Source organism: Ursus maritimus, unplaced genomic scaffold (assembly GCF_017311325.1).
Source record: "Ursus maritimus isolate PB19 unplaced genomic scaffold, ASM1731132v1 scaffold_2, whole genome shotgun sequence".
Classification (NCBI taxonomy): Eukaryota; Metazoa; Chordata; class Mammalia; order Carnivora; family Ursidae; genus Ursus; species Ursus maritimus.
Genome location: NW_024424452.1, coordinates 84,588,779 through 84,609,490, shown reverse-complemented (window position 1 = coordinate 84,609,490; position 20,712 = coordinate 84,588,779). Strand labels below are relative to the sequence as shown.

The 20,712-nt window shown below is 39.7% G+C and overlaps 1 protein-coding gene across 4 annotated transcripts in view; it reads left to right on the top strand.

Annotated features, from left to right (window-relative positions):
* SWT1 (SWT1 RNA endoribonuclease homolog) overlaps nt 1-20,712 on the top strand; it is a 112,011-nt gene that overhangs the window by 86,349 nt on the left and 4,950 nt on the right. For 3 of the 4 annotated variants that reach the window (XM_040636280.1, XM_008697028.2, XM_008697034.2), the window contains 2 exons: nt 2,497-2,561; nt 15,046-16,057. In XM_040636280.1, coding sequence (XP_040492214.1) covers nt 2,497-2,561; nt 15,046-15,175 — 195 coding nt within the window. In that variant the 3' untranslated portion in view covers nt 15,176-16,057. Of the gene's footprint in view, nt 1-2,496; nt 2,562-15,045; nt 16,058-20,712 lie in introns of those variants that run through there. The other variant, XM_040636279.1, reaches the window with a different exon arrangement.

The following is a 20,712-nucleotide window of genomic DNA, read 5'->3' as shown; positions in this document are numbered from 1 at the left end:
GCCTGTGAGAACCGGGGGTTAGTGAGAAGGAAAGCTGTGATTGGTTTCCTGTGTGGCAGCAGGACACACCGTCGGTGTGAGAGCTGAGGCTTGTGGTGCGGCTCTGGCGTGTTTGGTGACTTAACTTGCGAGCTTTCCTCGTGGGCGCTGAGCCAGGGAGAGCGCTCTGGTGATCTTCGTTTCTCTGCCCATGTTCCTGTATGTTCTTTCTTTTCAAGTGTGTGTGTACGTTTTTAAATGCTCCAAATGAAGGAATGTGACATATATTCAGGTCTCACATTTCTTATGGAGTCCAACTTTTTAAAATCTGCCAACTTTTTAAGTCACCCACCGTGACCTGGAGCCACACCACCGTCACACCTCACTTGTGGTCTGGGAGGAGTGTCTAAATGTATGTGGTGATTGCTTTTAAAACTAACGCTGCATCTAGATACTTTTTTCTCTTAAAAATCTAAAGGCTTAAGGAACTATTTTGTATTCATGTTTTTTATTCACATCAGGTTCAAAACCACTTCTTAAGCTGATTTTTCTCAACAGTTGATAGAGAACAGATTATTTCCTTCATCCTTTGCTCAAACATCTGCAAGGTTGTTGACATTTGCTGGCCTTAAGTTTGCATACATTATAGGTCCTGGATATTGGGACAATAGTGAAAATATCAGGGTCTTGTTGACATGAGAGTAGAACACTTTAAGAAAAAGGAATTGTACTGGTTGACAGTCTAACTCTAAATGTATATCTTAAACATTTCTAGTTCTTTTAATAAAAATTATAAAGTACCTAAAAAATTAATTATAATTACATACCAATTTTATAGTCATTAAATATAATATTAACTATTATATATAATTAAATAACATTAAACATATAATCCTACTTTTAAGCAAAATTTAGGATTATATAGATTTAAAATGTTGTATTTAAAAACTTTGGGGGGATGGGATGCCTGGGTGGCTCAGTTGTTTAAGCATCAGCCTTCAGCTGAGGTCATGATCCCAGCGTCCTGGGATTGAGTCTCGCACTGGGCTCCCTGCTTAGCGGGGAGCCTGCTTCTCCCTCTGCCTGCCGCTCCCCCTGCTTGTGTACTCACTCTCTCTGACAAATAAATAGATAAAATCTTGAAAAAATAAATAAATAAAAACTATGGGGGCACCTGGGTGGCTCAGTTGGTTGAGTGTCCATCCAACTCTTGGTTTTGGCTCAGGTCATGATCTCAGGGTCATAAGATCAAGCCCTGCATTGGGTTACACACTCAGTATGGAGTCTGCTTGTGTTTCTCTCTCTCCCTCTCCCTTTGCCCCTACCCCTGCTTGCACAGTCACATGCGCTCTCCCTCTCTCTCTCTCTAAAATAAATAAATAATCTTAAAAAAAAACCTGTGTATTTTTAACCTTTAGTGAATGAAACATTTTCTACACAATATGATAATTTCCTCACCAAAAAGTTTATACCAATTATTTAAATATTTTTTAAGTAAATTGAACAGAAAATAGTCTCATTTAGTTTTCCATCACTAATTCAGAATTTCTGGAAATTTAGGCACTGTGCTATTTGTTATCTGATAAAAAGAATTTATTAATATCCAGATTTTTCCCTGCACATAAGTAGAATATAGCCTCAAGAAATACAGGATTCCATCACTGTGTCTCCACATGTGTGCCATGACGAGTCTTTGTGTGACAAAGGACTTTTATATTTATACTATTGTAAATTATATCTCTGAATTATGTTATGAAGTTAAACATATTAGTTAAAATTTTTGGACCTTGATAGGCTGAAAAAGACATTTCTTTAGAAAATGTCTGTAAATTAAACTTTTTAAAAAAATTAACTTAGTATTTAAATGAAAGTGAAGATTCTTCAGTAATAATTTTTGCAGGGTCAGCCATAGTATTCAAATGTTGTTAAAGTTGAATGCTTAATTTTTTCTTTCAGCTTGAATTATTTCTAATGTTCAGGATATAAACAAGATGTGGCTACTTCTGCTTTTAAAATCATCTACCTCTATGATTCCAAATCTACTCCAGTCCTTTAAATATAGAGTTATTTTAACTTTTTAACATTTGCTTCTTTTAGAAAAGAAATATTGAATACATGCTTTAGAAATCTTCTAAAACTCTAGGCTCATTGAAGCCTGAATCTATTGATAAGAGCCCATAGGAGTGAAACTTAGCATTGCATGGAGTACACATTTTTTTCTTTCCACTTGTCTACAGAGTGATTATCTGCTTCGTTGAGATTCCCATAACCCCACACCCTGGATCACTTCTTCTGGTTCTGTGAACAGATTAAGTTGTAACATGAGGACGAGTATTTTTACACACAGTTCAGTGTTGTGTAAAACACTGCAATCACTGAACTTGTGATTGTTCTTTTCATGCAAACACTAGAAACTGGACATTCTGTTCCCTCAGAGTATGAGTCACTCTACTTGTGCTCTTACTGCTCATTTGACTTCATATGCATTTTTAATAACTACATCTTGGTTCGTTTCAGGTAAATAGAAATGTCCAATTCACTGCCCAGGAACTTTATGATTGTGTGTCACAGTCTGAGTATCGGTAAGTCCCATCTGTATTACAGATAATGTCGTTGTCATAAGCTTTTACCGTACACAGCACCACTTGGTTTGCTGACAAAGGATTCTTTTTATGTCTGCAGTACACTATGATTTTTTTTACCTTTATTAATATGAAATAGTTCATACATACAAAAAGAGCGTGTGTGTGTATATGTGTGTGTGTGTGTGTGTGTGTGTGTGTATGTATAAATACAGGTATAAGGTTTAAAGTGGTTCTCAATTTTTTTGGCCTCAAGACTCCTTTATATTTTACAAAATTGTTAAAGACCCTGAAGACCTTTTGTTTAAGTAGGTCATATCTATCTATATTTTCTATATTAGAAATTAGAATTGAAAATTTACAAAATATTCATTTCAAAATAATAACTAATTACATGTTAAAGTAAGGAGCATATAATTATGAAAATAATTTTTCCCAATCAAAAAGAGTGAGATTCTACATTTTTGCAAATCTCTTAATGTCTGTCTTCATGGAAGACAGATGGGTTCTGATAGCTGCTTTTGAATTTAGTCTTTTGATAATTACATGTCATGTATCGCTAGAAAACTATTGTACATTCTTGCAAGAATGAGAATGCAAAAGGCAAATCATGTCTTAGTATTATTATGAAAATAGCTTTGACCTCTTTGACCTCATGACCCTTTGACTTATTTTCCCCAGACCATGTTTTGAAGACAAACTAGTACAAAAAATACTCATGCCTATCATTCAGTTGACAAAATACACCTTTATCCATCCCTATGCATGTCTTCTCTTCCAGCCTCTCCTTGGAGGTTTTGTGTTTGTAATTCTCATCTTTATGGGTGTATGTATCAATAAAACCATGTTGATTAATTTCACCTGCTTTTGTACTTAATGGTATCACATATATTCTTTTAAAAAATAATTTAGTGTACAGCATTCATATGTAACAAGAAAGGGGAAGCAGTATAGATCTGATTCTTTAATACACAGGGTGTACGTGTGAAGCCCTCCAGTCCTGAGCCAGGCAAACAAATTCATAAGGAACAAAAACCCACTTAACACTGTCAGTGTTGCCCTCCGGTCTCATACTCCCCTTCTCACCATTCTTTTTTGACTCAACGTTGAGATTCATCATGTGGAGGCATGGAGCAGTGGTTGGTTTACAGTCAGTCCTACTGTGACATGACATATTCGTTGCTAAATATCACCTCTGTGCTATGCAAAATCACGCAAGAGAAAGGCTCATGGGAAAAATGGGTCTGAGGCACATCACTCAAAAACTTACTAAGAGATACATTTAAAAAGAGGATAGGGACCTAATCAAAATGGCATCAGTTTTACACATGTTAAATGGTGAAGAAATATGTAAATGTGACCATAAATCTGACTGTTTTCGTTGAAAACGAGCTGAAGTTGGCGTGTGGAAGTGGTCCCTGGAAGGGTTGCAGCTTGTGGGTCAGTATCATGCGGTGGAAGGAAGCTTATCTGAAATTGAATGTAAAGTTGCAACACCCGATGTGAGTGAGGTTCTGGTACATGTTTCAAGGGTGTGCATGTGTGTGTTTTGTGTATTCCTAAGTAGCTCGGTTTAGCTGGGTCGTTTCCTCTGTTCCTCTGAAATTATATATAAGAAAATGTGAAATTTGCGTTGTGCTCAAGTTGTTCTTTAATATATCAGTGGTGTTGGAACGAGTTCATGTGTTCAAAACAGGTGCCGTAGCAGACCTGACTGTCCTTTCACTGCTGTGTAATACGCCACTGCTGTCACTGACCCGCAACTCATTTGCTATTTTTTTTTTTTTTAAGATTTTTTATTTATTTATTTGACAGAGACAGAGACAGCCAGCGAGAGAGGGAACACAAGCAGGGGGAATGGGAGAGGAAGAAGCAGGCTCCTAGAGGAGGAGCCTGACGTGGGGCTCGAACCCGGAACGCCGGGATCACGCCCTGAGCCGAAGGCAGACGCTTTAACCGCTGTGCCACCCAGGCACCCCTCATTTGCTATTTTTAACTTACACATGTGTCTGCATTGCTATAAAATTTTATGAGCAGGTACAGTGAGTGTTAACTCTCAAACTGCATCTACTGTTAAACTCTAGATTGATAAGTTTATTTGGTATCAGGACACAAAGATTGATAATTATGCACAACTGTTACTAAGTACAGCTATGAAAGCTCACTTACTCATTAGATTAAGTTTTCCAAGAAAATCTAAAACCACTGGGCATGCATAGCCTGTAGTAGCTGGGGGTGAAATGATTTTTTTACCTTTATCTTCAGAATGTCAATCAGTTATACTCTTATTATAGGTCTTTACAGATAGGCCACATTTAAAGGTTTGTGTACAAGAGATTTGTGTCAAAAATATAACATCTGTTGGGGCACCTGGGTGGCTCAGGTGGTTAAGCATCCAACTCTTGATTTCCACTCAAGTCATGATCTCAGGGTCGTGAGATCCAGTCCCACGTTGGGCTCTGTGCTGGGCGTGGAGCCTGCTTAAGATTCTATCCCCTGCCTACCTCCCCCCTCCAGCTTGCTCATTCTCTCTCTCTCTGCCCCCTCCATTAAATAAATAAATAAATAAATAGATAGATAGATAGATAGATAGATAGGTAGGTAGATAAAACATCTGTCAAATTCAACAATACATTAAAAAAATCGTTCACTGGGGTGCCTGGGTGGCTCAGTCATTAGGCGCCTGCCTTCGGCTCAGGTCATGATCCCAGGGTCCTGGGATCAAGTCCCACATTGGGCTCTCTGCTCGGTGAGCCTGCTTCTCCCTCTCCCTCTGCCTGCAGCTCTCCCTGCTTGTGCTCTCTGTCAAAGGGAAAATAAGATCTTAAAAAAAAAAAATCACCACGATCACGGATTTATTCCCAGGTTGTGAGGGTGGTTCAGTATTCACAAATCAACTGAATACATCACATCAATAGGAGAAAGGATAAGAACCATATGGTTATTTCAATAGGCACAGAAAAAGCAATTGACAAAGTACAACATCCATTCATGATAAAAACTCAACAAAGTAGCTTTAGAGGGAGCATACCTCAACATAACAAAGGCTATCTATGAAATACCCACAGCTAATATCATCCTCAGTGGGGGAGAAACTGAGAGCTTTACCGCTGAGGTCAGGAACAAGACACTTTTTTTTTTTTTTTAAGATTTTACTAATTTGAGAGACAGCACGAGAGAGAGAGAGAGAGAGAGAGAACGAGAGAACGCGTGCGAGCTCACGCGCGTGCTTAAGGATGAGCAGGCAGAGGGGGAGGGAGAAGCAGGCTCCCTGCTGAGCAGGAAGCCAGATGCTTGCCTCAGTCCCAGGACCCCAAGATCATGACCCGAGCTGAAGGCAGCCGCTTAACTGACTGAGGCACCCAGGCGCCCCAGAACAAGGCACTTTTATTAAACATAGTACATAGTACTGAAAGTCCTAGCCACAGCAGTCAGACAACAGAACGAAATATAAGGCATCTGAATCACCAAGGAAGAAGTCAAACTTTCACTATATATAGAAAGCCCAAAAGATTCCACCAAAAAACTGCTAGAACTGATAAATGAATTTAGTAAAGTCACAGGAGACAAAATCAATATACAGAAATCTGTTTCATTTCTATACGCTAAAAATGAAGCAGCAGAAAGAGAAATTAAGAAAACAGTCCCATTTACAGTTGCACCACAAACCATAAGGTACCTAGGAATAAACCTCACCAAAGAGGTGAAAGACCTGTACTCTGAAAATTATAAAGTACTGATGAAAGAAATTGAAGATGACACAAAGAAATGGAAAGACATTCCACGCTCATGTATTGAAAGAACCAATATTGTTCAAATATCTATATTACCCAAAGCAGCCTACACATTTAACACAATCTCTATTACCAACATCATTTTTCACAGAGCTCGAACAAGCAAAATTTGTATGGAACCACAAAAGACCCCGAATAACCAAAGCAATCTTGAAAAAGTAAAGCAAAGCTGGAGGAATCACAGTTTCGTACTTCAAGTTATATCACAAAGCTTAGTGATCAAGACAGTATGGTACTGGCACAGAAACAGACACATAGATCACTGGAACAGAGTAGAAAACCCAGAAACGAACCTACAACTATATGGTCAATTACTCTTCGACAAAGCAGAAAAAATGTCCAATGGGAAAAAGTCTCATCAACAAATGGGTGTTGGGAAAACTGGACCACTTTCTTACACTATACATAAAAGTAAATTCAAAATGGATTAAAGACCTAAATGTGAGAGAGGAAACCGTAAAAATCCTAAAAGAGCACAGGCAGTAATTTCTCTGACATTGGCTTCAGCAATGTTTTTCTAGATATGTCTCCTGAGGCAAGGGAAACAAAAGCAAAAATAAATTATTGGGACTACATCAAAATAAAAAGATTCTGACATCAAAAGAACCAATCAACCAAACTGAAATACGGCCTACTGAATGGGATAAGATATTTGCAAATGACGTATCCGATAAGGTGTTAGTATCTAAAATATATAAAGAACTTATAAAACTTAATACCTAGAAACCAAATAATCCAATTAAAAGATGGGCAGAAGATATGAACAGACATTTCCCCAAAGAAGACATACAGATGGCCATCAGACACATGAAAAGATGCCGAACATCACTCAGGGAAATGCAAATCAAAACTATGAGATACCACCTCACACCTGTCAGAATGGCTAAAATAAAAAATACAAGAAACAAATCAGGTGTCGATGAGGGTGTCGAGAAAAAGCAACACTTGTGCACTGTTGGTGGGAATGGAAACTGGTGCAGCCACTGTGGAAAACAGTATGGAGGTTCCTCAAAAAGTTAAAAATAGAGCTACCCTATGATCCAGTAATTGCACTACTGGGTATTTACCCAAAGAATACAAGGTCACTAATTCAAAGGAGGAATACATGCACCCCTGTGTTTATTGCAGCATTATTTACAATAGCCAAGCTATGGAAACAGCCTCGGTGTCCATCAATAGATGAATGGGTAAAGAAGATATATATATAAAACCTTCCACAATGGAATATTACTCAGCCATCAGAAAGAGTGAAATCTTGCCATTTGCAATGCCATGGATGGATCTAGAGAGTATAATGCTAAGTGAAATAAGTCAGTCAGAGAAAGACAAATACCATGTGATTTCACTCAGATGTGGAATTTAAGAAACAAATGAGCAACAGGAAAAAGAGACAAACCAAGAAACAGACTCTTAACTATAGAGAACACACTCACGGTCACCAGAGGGGAGACAGTGGGGGGATGGGTTAAATATGTGATGAGGTTGGAGTGTACTTGTTGTGATGAGCACTGGGTGATGTATGGAAGTGTTGAAGCACTAAATTGTTCTTCTGAAACTAATATTACACTGTATGTTAACTAACTGCAATTAAAATTAAAACTTATATAATGTCTGCCAGCCTTGGTCAATATTTTTGAGTTGGGCACTTAACCAACCAAGCCACCCAGGCACCCCAACCTTGACCATATTTGTGAAGGTTTAGAAAGCTCACTGTGAATAACTTGGAGGTCAGAGTCCCTTGTAGGACAGTTCCAATTTGACGTCTAAAATTATTTTGACTTCACTTTACTGTTGGAATAGTTGGGAGGTTTTTTGTGGGGTTGGTACCCACACCAAATATTCAGAGTTGAATGTTAAGAGTTAAAGTAGTTGCAGTTGGTTTTTTCTTCTTTGTCTTCTTGTTACTTATTTTGCCAGGGATTCGAACTATGATATCGATTAATAAGCTCCCTCTTACACCCAGAAGGATGTTTTGAAGAGAAATGAAATATATCTAATATTTTGAATGCATAGAAAAATGGTGATTGCTGCTTAGCAGGCTTTTGGTGAAGAGCTCTTGGATTTGTTACTCTGTTGTTTGTTTTGAAATTATGTGCTGTCTCCATAGTGACCAGTAGCTCTCCTACTTGCCTCAGGTGTGCTCGTGGTTTTCACATAAGCTGCCAAAAGAGAGAGGTTCTTTTGGTTTCTGTGGCTCATACTAGGCATGGGGCCAGACGCACCAGATGAAAGGTGGCAGAGCTTTCCTGGACACGGAGGTGAAAATAGAAGGATGACTTAACTTGCAGATAGCTGACTCCTTTGGGGAATGCTGAGGAATATGGTTACTTACATCGTCTGAATTTACTAATCTGTTGTTTTCTTTTTAATGTATAAAGTGTTCGTTGTGAAGGAGGAGACTGTTGATGTGCCCAACACCACATTTAATTAAATAGCTCTAGAACAGAAAACTAAGTTCTGATAAAGCAAGGAAATAAGGTTTCAGAGTGCAAATGGCTTTGATCAAACGTTGAGTTCCATGACCCAGCAGATAGAACCTTGGTGTTTATATCTATAAATAGTTTGTGTTTTGTCTTCTGGAGTTCGTGGAGTCTTCCACAGAGCTTCTGGGGTTGTGCTGCCGCTTACCCTGTGCGGCCAAGGAGCTGGCCTAGAAAAGCCAGGATGGGAGATTAACAAGACTATCAAAGAGATGACCAAACAAGTATCCTGGGTGATAGCTTTTATACATATGAGAAGTAAGTTAGCAGCACTATGCAATTCGCTTTGTTTGCCTTGAGAGCTCTCGAGCCGTGAGTTCTAGCGTGTGGGCGAGGCAAGCCTCTAAGGTCATTTTTTCTGGGTGAAATGCAAGTTAGTTGGTGACATCGGCGTCGTGAAGTAACTGGCATATCCGAACAGTGTGCCGCCTAACCCAGCCTGGGAGTCCCGCTCGCTTTTCCTTGTGGCAGGGCTTTTGGGAATGACTGCTTTCCGACGCCAGGAATCAACTCCATGGTAGTTTACCTTCAAGTTGTAGTTCACTGACGTGCAGTTCCTGCACCTGGGCGTCAGCATCACCTGGGAACTTGCAAGAAACGCAGACCCGAAGGCTCCACCCTGGCCCTTCTGCATCAGAAACTCCGGAGGGTGGCGCACGGCTGTCCGTGTCGTCCATCCCTCCGGGAAGCGTTCAAGTTTGAGAAGCCCTGCATTACATTAATGACCTGGTCTGTCCAAGAAGCTTTAGACGAAAAGCCTTGGTCAAGAGCTTTTAGATTTGTTACTGCATGTAGTGCAGTCACTCTCTTGTGCAGTCATCACCTCTCTCTGGGCCTGAGACATTCCCGTCATCCCAGAGGGAAGTTCGAGACCCAGCCAGCAGTCATTCCGCGTTCCTCCCTTCCCCCAGGCCCTGGCAACCCGTCATCGGCTTCCTCTCTGTGGATTTGTCTATTCTGAATGTGTCTTATAAATAGAATCATGCAACACGTGACCTTTAGAATCTGGTTTCTTTGACTTAGCCTGATATTTTTGAGGTTCATCTACGTTGAAGCACGCGTCAGTATTTCCCGCTTTTATGGCTGAACGGGACTCCGTTGTGTGGACAGGCCCCGTTTCGTTTATCCACTCCTCTGTTGATGAACCTTGGGATGTTTTCACTTTTGGGCTGTTGTGAATAGTGTTGCCATTTGTATACAAGTATTGGAAGTCTTCCAATTCCTTCGGATCTGGGGGGCGTGTACCTAAGAGTGGAATTCTGTGTTTCACTTTTTGGGGAGCTACTCCTTTTTTCCACAGCAGCTGTGCTATTTTACCTTCCCACCAGCAATAGCTGCAGGTTCCAGTTTTTCTGGATCCTTGACAAAATTTGTTATTTTCTTTTTCTTTTTCTTTTTTTTTTGATGACGGCTGCCCAGATGAGTGAAGTGTGATCTCGTCGTTTTGATTGGTATTTCTGATGATGCGGAGCGCCTTTCCACGTGCTTATTGGCTCTTTGTCGTCTTTGGAGAAATGTCTACCGAAGTCCTTTGCCCATTTTTCAGTGGGTTGTTTCCTTGCTGTTGTTGAATAATAAGAAGTCTTTATGAGGAACCTGGCCCCAAGCCCAAATCCTATGTGTGATCTTCCAGGCCTGACCCGAGGCAGTTCTAAGGCTTTGTCTGGCAGGCTCCGCTGGGGAAAGCTGCCTTCCCCGTTCCAGATTTGGCACACAGCCAGCATATCGCACTCTTCTGGAGGCAGTTGCAGGCAATGCTTAGGCCCCCAGCCCCCGAGCTTACATGCATGTCTGCATTCGTAGCCCAGGCAGCTTCCATTTGGTGGCCGCCTTATTGGGGGCTTTGGCTGAGGCACCTCTCAGGCACTTTGGTGGAGAATTTTTTGGAGGCTGTGGCTGAGGTATTTTTCTCCACTCTGACCCAATGCTTTTCTACTCCTAGCTCTTTTCCTTTGCTATGTTCTGAATGTTTGTGTCCCTTCCAAATTCCTATGTTGAAATCCTGTTGCCCAGTGCAATGGTCTTAGAAGGTGGGGGCCTTTAGGAGGTGATTAGGTCATGAGGGTAGAGCCCTCGTGAATGGGATTAATGCTTTTATAAAAGAGGGCTGCCGAATGTAACCATTATGGTGCCTTGATCTTGGGCTTCCAGTCTCCAGAACAGTGAGAAATTTCTGTTGTTTATAAGCTGCCCAGTCTTGGTATTTTGTTATAGCAGCCTGAATGAACTAAGACCCCCACCTCTTAGTCCCCTGGGTCCATGAAGAGATAGGGAGCCTTAGTTTAGGATCCTCAGCAATGAGATGATGTCCCCTGTCTGCACTGCATTTCATCTCGCCCTAACCCAGTGCCTGTCTGTAAGGAAAAATGGAGAACTAGGGAACTGGCACCTTTAACTTTGTCTCTTGTTTGCAGTGTCACAGTAAATGAAAAAAAGTTGATTTTACTTCCAGTTTGGCTTATTATCCTTATTAACCACCTTGGCACCTGGCAGCTTGCCACGTTACAAGTTCTGGGTATTAGACCCTATCAGATATATAATTTGCAAATATTTTCTTTCTGTACATTCTCTTTTCACTTCTTTGATAGCATCCTTTGACACACACACAAGTTTTTAATTTTGATGAAGTCCAATTTATGTGTTTTTTTCTTGTATTGCTTGGGCTTTTGGCACCATATTTAAGAGTCCACTGCCAAAGCTAAGCTCATGAATGTTTTTTCGTAGAATTTTATTAGTTTAGCTCTTACAGTTAGATCATTGATGCATTTTTGAGTTAATTATTGTATATGATGTGAGGTAGGGGTCTGACTTCATTCATTTGCATGTGGATATCAAGTTGTCCTAGCACCAAACGTTGAAGAGACTGTTTTTTTTCCCATTGAATGATCTTGACACCCTTGTTGAAAATCATTTGACCATGTATGTGAGATTTATTTCTGGGCTTAAATTTGTTCCATTGGTCTGTATGTCTGTATGCCAGTACCACTGTTTTGATTACAGTTGCTTTGTATTTTGGGTTTTCAAAATTGGGAAATGTGAGTCCTCTAAACATTGTTTTTCAAGATTTGACAATTTGGGGTCAATTCTATGTGAATATTAGGATCAGTTTTTGTAAAAAAGTTTGGGACTTTGATAGAGATTTCATTGGCTGTGTAGATTGCTTTGGGGAGTATTATTGTCTTCCAGTCCATAAGCATAGCATGCCACTAATTTAGGTCTTCAATTTCTTTTGGCAATGTTTTGTGGTTTTTAGTGTACAAGTCTTGTGCCTCTTTAGTTAAACTCATTTCTGAGTATTTTAATCTTTTTCATGCTATTGTAAATGGAATTGTTTTCTTCATTTCCTTTTCTAATTGTTCATTTCTAGTGTATAGAAATGCAATTGGGGCACCTGGGTGGCTCAGTCGTTAAGCATATGACTCTTGGTTTTGGCTCAGGTCATGATCTCAGGGTGGTGAAATCGAGCCCTGTGTGGGGCTTTGTACTTAGTGCAAAGTCTGCTTGAGATTCTCTCTCTCCTTCTCCCCCACCCCCACTTGCTCTTGCTCTCTCAATAAAATATCTTTAAAAAAAAGGAAAAGAAATGCAATTGATTTTTTGTGTGTTGATCTTTTATTTTGCAACTTTATTGAATTCGTTTATTCTAACAGGTATTTTGTGGATTCTTTAGGATCCGTAAATAGAGATAATTTTATTTCTTTGTTTATAATTTTTATGCTTATTATTTGTGTTTTGTGCCTAATTGTTCTGGCTAGAATTTCCAGTACAGTGTTGAATAGAAGTGGTGATATGTGGGCATCCTTATCTTGTTCTCGATTTTAGGGGGAAAGCTTTTAGTCTTTCACCATTGAATATGATGTTAGCTATTATGTACTATTTTTATATTAGCATTACATTGTATTCCATTGTTCTTTCATTTGAGATACACACTGCAAATAAATAGAGAAGTTCAGAGAGTTGTAAAACAGATATCCATTATAGACTTTCTTCTTGTACCTAGAAAGAATTTTGGAAAAACCGCATCAAATATTGTAATTAGATCACTTAAGTTCACTGCTGCCATGCCATTTTGACAAAATTAGCCATAGAAATGAATCAAATAACCACTAAAATTATTTTTAAATTGATTGATCAAATTTCCAGTTTATTTTGACCTGAGATTTGGTCAAAGCGAGTTTGATACCATGATAGGACAATGTAGAGAAACTGGAAGTTTTGCAGAAATTTCATGAGCAACATAGAATTACAGAACTAGAAGCAACCTCCATCTTGAGCTCTGTTCCAGTACATATTAGGAGTTGGGATTATTTACTTTGCAAAAGAGAAATAGGATCACTGTAAGAGATGTGAAATATTTGTATTATTAGATGACTTTTTTTTTTTTTAGTTTAGGCTACTCATGTCAGAAAATGTAGTTTTCGTAGCTCCCAGGAAGAACTTTCTAGAAATTAAGAGATACGAAATGGGCAACTTCTCACATTTGTGTGTGTTCTCACAACTTGGTGAAAGCCAACATGATATGACTCACTGGAAATGCTGCAGAATGGCACGCAAAGGCATTAAGATGCCCCCACATCTCCTATGCTGCCGTTCTACATATAAGCCCTGGGGATAAGGAACTTAAGAATTCCTGTCATAATACAGTAGAGACCAAGCATACACGACGAAAAACACATGACACTTTCCTCTGTCAGCAATGACAGCTTGCTGCAGGAGAGAGTCTGTAGGTGATAATCCCCTGTGAGAATGCTGACTCACACAGATGAAGAAACCAGATGCCAGTAGGATGAAAAGACGAGACAGAGCTCACCTCTTAACTGTGAGAGGAGGGGAAGAAAGAAAGAAGACAAGACATAGAAATAGGTTCAAAGTCTAGGCACTAAGGGAGTTTTTTCCCCCCCATGTGTGGAATAAATCACCACGAGCAGGAATAGGCCCTTTTTGTTTCATTTTTAAGTTTATGAGAAAACTTACTTATGTTATGTTAGATAAGTTATGAGAAACCTAATATAATGACAATATTTGATGCAGTTTTTCTAAAATTCTTTCTAAGAACAAGAAGAAAATCTACAATGGATGTGTGTTTTACAACATCTCTCCTCTTTGGGTCTCTCTTAGGGTCTTCCAAAAATCATTTTCTGAGTAGTTATAAAGAATTGATTTTAAGCACTGTAAATACAGGAAACAGGACTAGAGCCACTAAAACCAAAAGTCAGCTTTTAATCAGTGTCAGAGAAACCACACATCTTGAGGAAGTGAGGCTGCTCAAACTATGGTGTGTTTCCTTTTGCTATCACTACTACCTACCTGTCGTCCTAATTCCTGAGTTCTGAAGTGGGGGGCAGTGGAGAGAGTGGCTAGTGGTCCTCCCCAACACAGTGGAGATGGCCCAGAGCATCTTAGAAGCCAAGGAAGTAATAACAGTGTAGTTTACATTTAAAAACCTGCCATTTCTCCAACACCTAATGTGCCAGATGCTTCACTGGCTATTCTTGGTGAGCTTATATAGACCATCTCCCCGTAGATTTAAATAGGTTTGCGTGAGATTTGGACTCTAGACACCTGATGTAATGGGGTCGGTGCTTTGATGACTTACAGATCCCAGTTTGTAGGCGCAAGTCAGCTTTTGAGAGACAGGCTAGGCATAGTCCTAGCCCTCTCTCCCTGCTTCCCTGCCTCTGGCTCAGAGTAATTAGCTAGTATTCATTTGTTAATTCAGAGTTCTTTTTAAGAGTTGAAGCTCTGTCAACTTGCTATCTCCTCTCCATTATCTGCTCCTGTCAGGAGGTGCCTTCTCTTAGTATCCTCCAGGCTACCTGATTAAGACAAAAATCTGTGATCTCGGCTACAGCATTGCTTATCCTTTGGATTCAACACTGTAACATCAGCCCATCGCCTGCTGGGAGAAGTCCTTCACAGACCATGCAAAGGTCTATTTTTAAGCATCCACCTTTGCTTGTTTGCAGCAGGTCTGCCATGGGAACTCTTACTCCTGAATTCTAGGAATTGCACCAAGATCTTCTCAATGTTGACTGTCTGAGAATCTGTGTCACTAAGCGCTTATCTCCCTATGTTGTTTTGTCTGTACTCAGAAACTATAACTCTCAACTGTCAAAGAATGTATTTCAAATCTCAGTGTTATCCTGTTAAGATTTTTTCATTTATCTGACTAGTTGTCTTGCAGTGATTTAACATTTCTTTATCCCCTAGGGAAAAGTTAACCATTGGATGCCGCCAACTGGTTGAGATGGAATATTCCATGCAGCAGTGCAATGCATCTGTCTATATGGAGGCCCAAAACAGGGGATGGTGTGAAGACATGCTCAACTATAGGACCTAAATGCTGATATATAACTTGAAAGGAATCGCATTTGTCTTCAAGAACAATAAGAGTAGCCTTCTACCTTTTGAGTCAAACCCAAGAGACTTGCAAAAAATGTCTCATAGGTGCAAGAAGGTGATTGCCTATTGCCGAAAATCTCACTGAGGTTCTAAAAAAGCCTAATGCATCCATTGTAGGATAAACTGTGGACTCAACTCATTGGAGTTAACAATACCTCCCTACCTCTACTCCTGACACTGAGCCAGTCCGTCTAAGGAAAGGAGAGCCATCTTTTAAATCATCTTAGCGCAGGAGCCACTCTGGCATCTGTGGAAGGCCTGGGGGCACAGCATTAGCATCTCTCGCAACCCTAAGCATGGGTCGCTGACCAGAAACACTTCCAGACCTCAATAAAGAATTAGGACATGGCCATGCTTACCATCCCACGCAAATGAAATCTTACCCTGGGCTGTTTTATGATCAAGCTGTCTTCCCTGTAGACCTGGTAAACTTAACACACTTCCCTTCCACTTGCCCTAAGGTAATGTAAGTAGAATTTTGACTTCAGCTCCTACTTGCTATATAGTTTCTTCTCTTCTTCCCTGGGTTTGTCACTTTTCAGTGCATTTCTAATGGGAAGAACAGGGGAGACCTCTATACTGATTTTTCCCTTAAATGTGAAGCAGCATGAATTTATGGGATTAGGTGGCAGGGATTCATATTTGCCCCTAGCTAAACCAAGTGTTTAATTGACTTATTTAGTTATAGAGTAAGTTGGAAATCCTTATTTACTAGAGTGTATTATGCTTTTGTTAATACATTAGATTAAATCTAATTTGCTATTCTATGATAAATGTTAATTTATTTTTTACGAAACAATAAATTTTATATTTAGTAAGATTTTACCTTTCATTTTACTTCCAAATTGTGCTTCTGAACTGTGTACAAGGTTCATTATGATGATAAAAGCAACCCTCTCCAATAGAAGAGAATCTACCCAGATTCTCAGGGTCAATCTGTGCAGGGCCCACTGAACTGTATGTTTGCATAGGAAGCCGTACCTCTAGCTGGGGCTCCAGTGACATCAGGAATGTGAGCCTCCTAGGAGAAGCTTCCAGAGGATCTCTTCTCTCTGCAAGAAACACCCCCCTGTCCCAACCCCGAAGTTTTTTCAGATCTTTATCCCTCAGCTGCTTCTGGTTGTTGTTACTGGGTTTTGGTTCTGCTGTTACCTCCCTCTCCTCTTCCCTCTTATTTTTTTTTAATATAGGTTGTGATTTTTAGGAAATTTCATTCCTACACACTTTCACATATGCATATAGATTTTATCTTAGTCTATATATCTTTTACTTTGTACATTAATTTGTCCATTATTTTTAAAAATTTTACTGATATGTGAAGATGCTTTCTTCTGACTTCCTAGTCTTTTTTGATTTAGAAACATTCTTTTAAACATGTTTACTCTGTTTCTTTGAGATGTCAGGTTTCGTTGTTGCTTTTTTTCTAATTGTAATCTTTAAGATTTTTTTTATCTAATCTTCATTTTATACTTTTACTGTTATACTTTTTATTATATGATAGTTTAATGCAGGAGTTGAGGGTTCCCTCGGCCTCCCTCTTTCTTTTCTGAATCCCCCCTCCGGATTGAGATAACTCAGTTGACCTAAGGATCATAAGCTCCACCTTGCAAAACACACATTTGTTTTGATGGAAGATCCTTGGGGGAGGAACTTACAGTTCTAAAATCTCATTCTTCAGTACGTATGCCTATTGTATTTTGAGCAGAAGCCATCATAAGCACGCCAGTAGGGACTGATGAGGAAAGTCATACAGGGGAAGGGCTCTCTACTTAATGCCCTTGGCCATGTCTTAGTGAGGAGTCGGTAATAATTTCATGAGGGGCATCCATGAGGATTATCCCAGCAAAGTTTCTGGCACCATTTTACACTAGCCTTTTCCAATTTACTTTTACAAAAGATAATCCACATCCTTCCTGAGAGGACTAGGAAGGATCCTTTGGGTGTAGCCACCCCAGCAATTCCAGCATTCTGGGCCAAAGGAATGCTGGCTTAAGAGTTGGAGTGTTGTGCGCCACTGGGATTTTGTTAGGCCCTGTAGTGGGCAGTTGGGACTGCGCAGATTAGAACTTCACACATGGCGAATTTCACTTTCCTGTTGTGGTCTTTGCCTGTTCACCTGAAAAACAAACCTGAAGCTTTTTCCTTTGTCTTTTGACCATCACCTTGAGGGAGAACAGAAATCTTTTGACTCTTTCAGCGTTGACCCAGATTTCCTTAGATGGTGTTTTGACCTACCTTCGGATCACTTTGTCCCTACTTTTTGACAACTCCCCCTAACCCACCCATTTGTTGGAGCCCTTTTCAAGCATCCTTTTTCATCCCATGAGTCAGGATGAATTTACCTTTCCCCTTAAGGGGAATATATCTCACTATTGAGGAATCAAATACATCTTCCACTCCCAGTAAGTGATGCCGTGCAAAGCCCTTTTCTGATTTAGATTGAACTGACAGGCCAATCAGCTTCCCAGTTAGTGGTTCTTTGGCTATTTTACCAATGAAACCCACTCCAGTGCATATAACCCCATGAACTTGAACTGTTACCAGCTGTGCAACTGTGAAGTGGCTCACTGCCCCTAACTACAAACTGATGTCAATATGCTGTTTTTTTAGAGTTCTGATCCTTCTTTGGCTTTTGCAATTCTGTAGACTGATGGTTATGGGCGAAACTGCGTTAGCTCAGTATATAATCCTTGCAAGACCAGTGGGAATCAATGGTTCCCTGCTGGGATTTCCAGAAAGGTCAAATATGGGTATGTCCTACCCCCTCTTTTAGAGCCTTTTCCTTTAAAGGTTTGGTACCTTTTGGGGGCACCTGGGTGGCTCAGTTAAGTGACTGACTCTTGGTTTCAGCTCAGGTCATGATTTCGGGGTCCCGGTATTGAGCCCCAAGCTCAGCACAGAGCCTACTTGTCTCTCCCTCTGCTCTTCCTCCCACACGCTAATAAATCTTAAAAAAAAAAAAATTGGTATCCTTTTGGTTAAGCTAGAAAGACAAAACTGTTTTTAAGCAGTTTTGAGTTTTGTCAAAACACGATCACATAATCACCAGCATGATCAAGAAATGAATTCCATTGCTCCCCACCCCAGAATCCACTGATGTGTCTGCTAATCCCTGGTTTTCTTCTCCAGTAGGCAATTTAAATGGAAACTTGAGGCTGGCTTTCACTTAACTTAAGGCTTCTGAGATGCACCCATGTTGTTTTTAATCAGTACTTCATCCTTTGTATTCCTAAATGGTAGTCCCTTGTGTGGATGCGCTGTTTATCCAGTCACCGGGTGGAAGGCTATTTGAGTTAACTTGTGACTGAAAAAAGCTGCTATATTCACACACAGGTGTCAGTGTGAACAGATTTTCATTTCACTTGGATCAATACCTAGGAAATTGTGTCATAGGGTATTTTGTCAGAAACTGCCAGTTTTCCAAAATGACCTTACAATTTTGTGATTTCCCCAGCAATTTGAGTTTTGTTGATCTGCATCCCAACCAGAATCTGATATTGTTTTAATAGGTGTGTATGTAATTTTACTCTTTACCATTTTCCCAATGATTTATGATAGTGAGCATCTTTTCATGTGCTTATTGAAATCCATTTATTTTCTTTGGTAAAGTGTTTTCAAATCTTTTGTCCATCTACTTTTTTTTAAACTTGAGTTCTGGGTACCAATCATTATCAGGCATTTTCTTTCAAGCCTGGACCTTTAAAGACTTGGTACCACTTTTGTTTGAGACAAAATGCTTAATGGAGGTACCTACTTCAATTCTAAGAATTCTAAGATCTAGAGATCTTTTGATTTGGGAGTAGCCTTAATGGATAGCTGGCCCTGCTAATTACTGAACTAGTTAAATTTGGTAGGCCTTTCAACCTTTTAATTCAGCAACTCTTACTCTTAACTTGCTGTATATTTGTTTCATCTTGTGTCATTCCCTCATTTCTTGCTTTCCTTCGTCCAAGTTTGGTACTGTGTGTGCCTTTTTCCCAGGCTCAAATTACCCCCTTTGCTCACTTTGAGCAAATGTGTAGCCAAATTCAGACGTGTACCCTTTTTAGATTCTTATTTCCACGAGATATCAACCCTATACATACTAGTAACTGAGCTTTTGCTTCTCACTCTTATTCAACCCTCAGTAAGGCACAGAGCTATTAATAGCGAAGTTTCGATATTCTGTTGGCTGTTGTGCTAGTACCTGTTGCTCACTGCATCATTTTACAACTGAGACCTTCTGGTTTTACTATGAAAGAAACTGGTGCTTCAAAGAATTCCTTGTTAACCTACAGATGATTCCACTAAATGTGACATGTAACACTGTGTTAAGTTTAAGGTGTATTGCTTACTTTGATGCATTTATATATTGCAATATGACTGCCATGGAGTGATATTTATCACATTACGTTACAGCACAACATTATTATCTATATTCATCATACTGCGCATCAGATCTCAGGTTTATTTATTACTCATTACAAGTCTGTACCCTTAAACACCACCACTCTTTTCCAACCCCCCACCCCAATCCCCTGGTAACCACCATTTTACTACATACATTGGTGTTTCCTTGTTTTCACCCAGTTAATTCATCCAGTCATCCAATGAAAGACCCTTCAAGTCCTTTTTTGGAACCAAGTAGGATACAAATAAATGACTAATTTTATAGAGACAAAATTTTCTGTGATCTCATACTCTTCCAAAGGCAACTCTGAAGTTGCAGCAACATCCTCCAGGGACTCTTTCTCTGTGACCTACTTCAGTTTTAAGAATTCTAAGATCTGGAGAAATCATAGGGTGCACACCTAGAGTATTAAGCAAGGATTCTAAGACTGTATCGCACTCCCAGTTCCATTTTTTCCCCCTAAAATATAAGGAATTCTAAAACATGGTGATTAGGAAAGCATATATGACATACTAGAAGCCAAAAATCAAAACTCTACTTTAAACATCACAATAAAAGAAAATTTATGTGAGTATAACCAATTAATACTAATTTGAGCAGGTATTTTATAGTTTTGCTACTGTTTTAGGCATCTAGTATGTTTTATGCATTGTTACAATTGATTACAAGGGTGGTTATTACCAATGTTGTTATTATTTTTTTAAATGTCAATGATTTTTTTTTTTTAAGATTTTATTTATTTATTTGACAGAGAGACAGCCAGCTAGAGAGGGAACACAAGCAGGGGGAGTGGGAGAGGAAGAAGCAGGCTCCCAGTGGAAGAGCCTGATGTGGGGCTCGATCCCAGATTGCTGGGATCACGCCCTGAGCCGAAGGCAGACGCTTAACGACTGTGCTACCCAGGCGCCCCTTACCAGTGTTATTTCTAAACTACCCCAAAACCCATACTGGTGGTAAAAACATTTTTTAAATTATGTTGAGGCTATGCCACATTTTCTCCTTCCCTCAAGAAAAACGTGTACCTTTTAGATGCAGACAAATATAAACAACTGGTCAATGAGCACTTTTTTTTTTTCCTTTAGGGG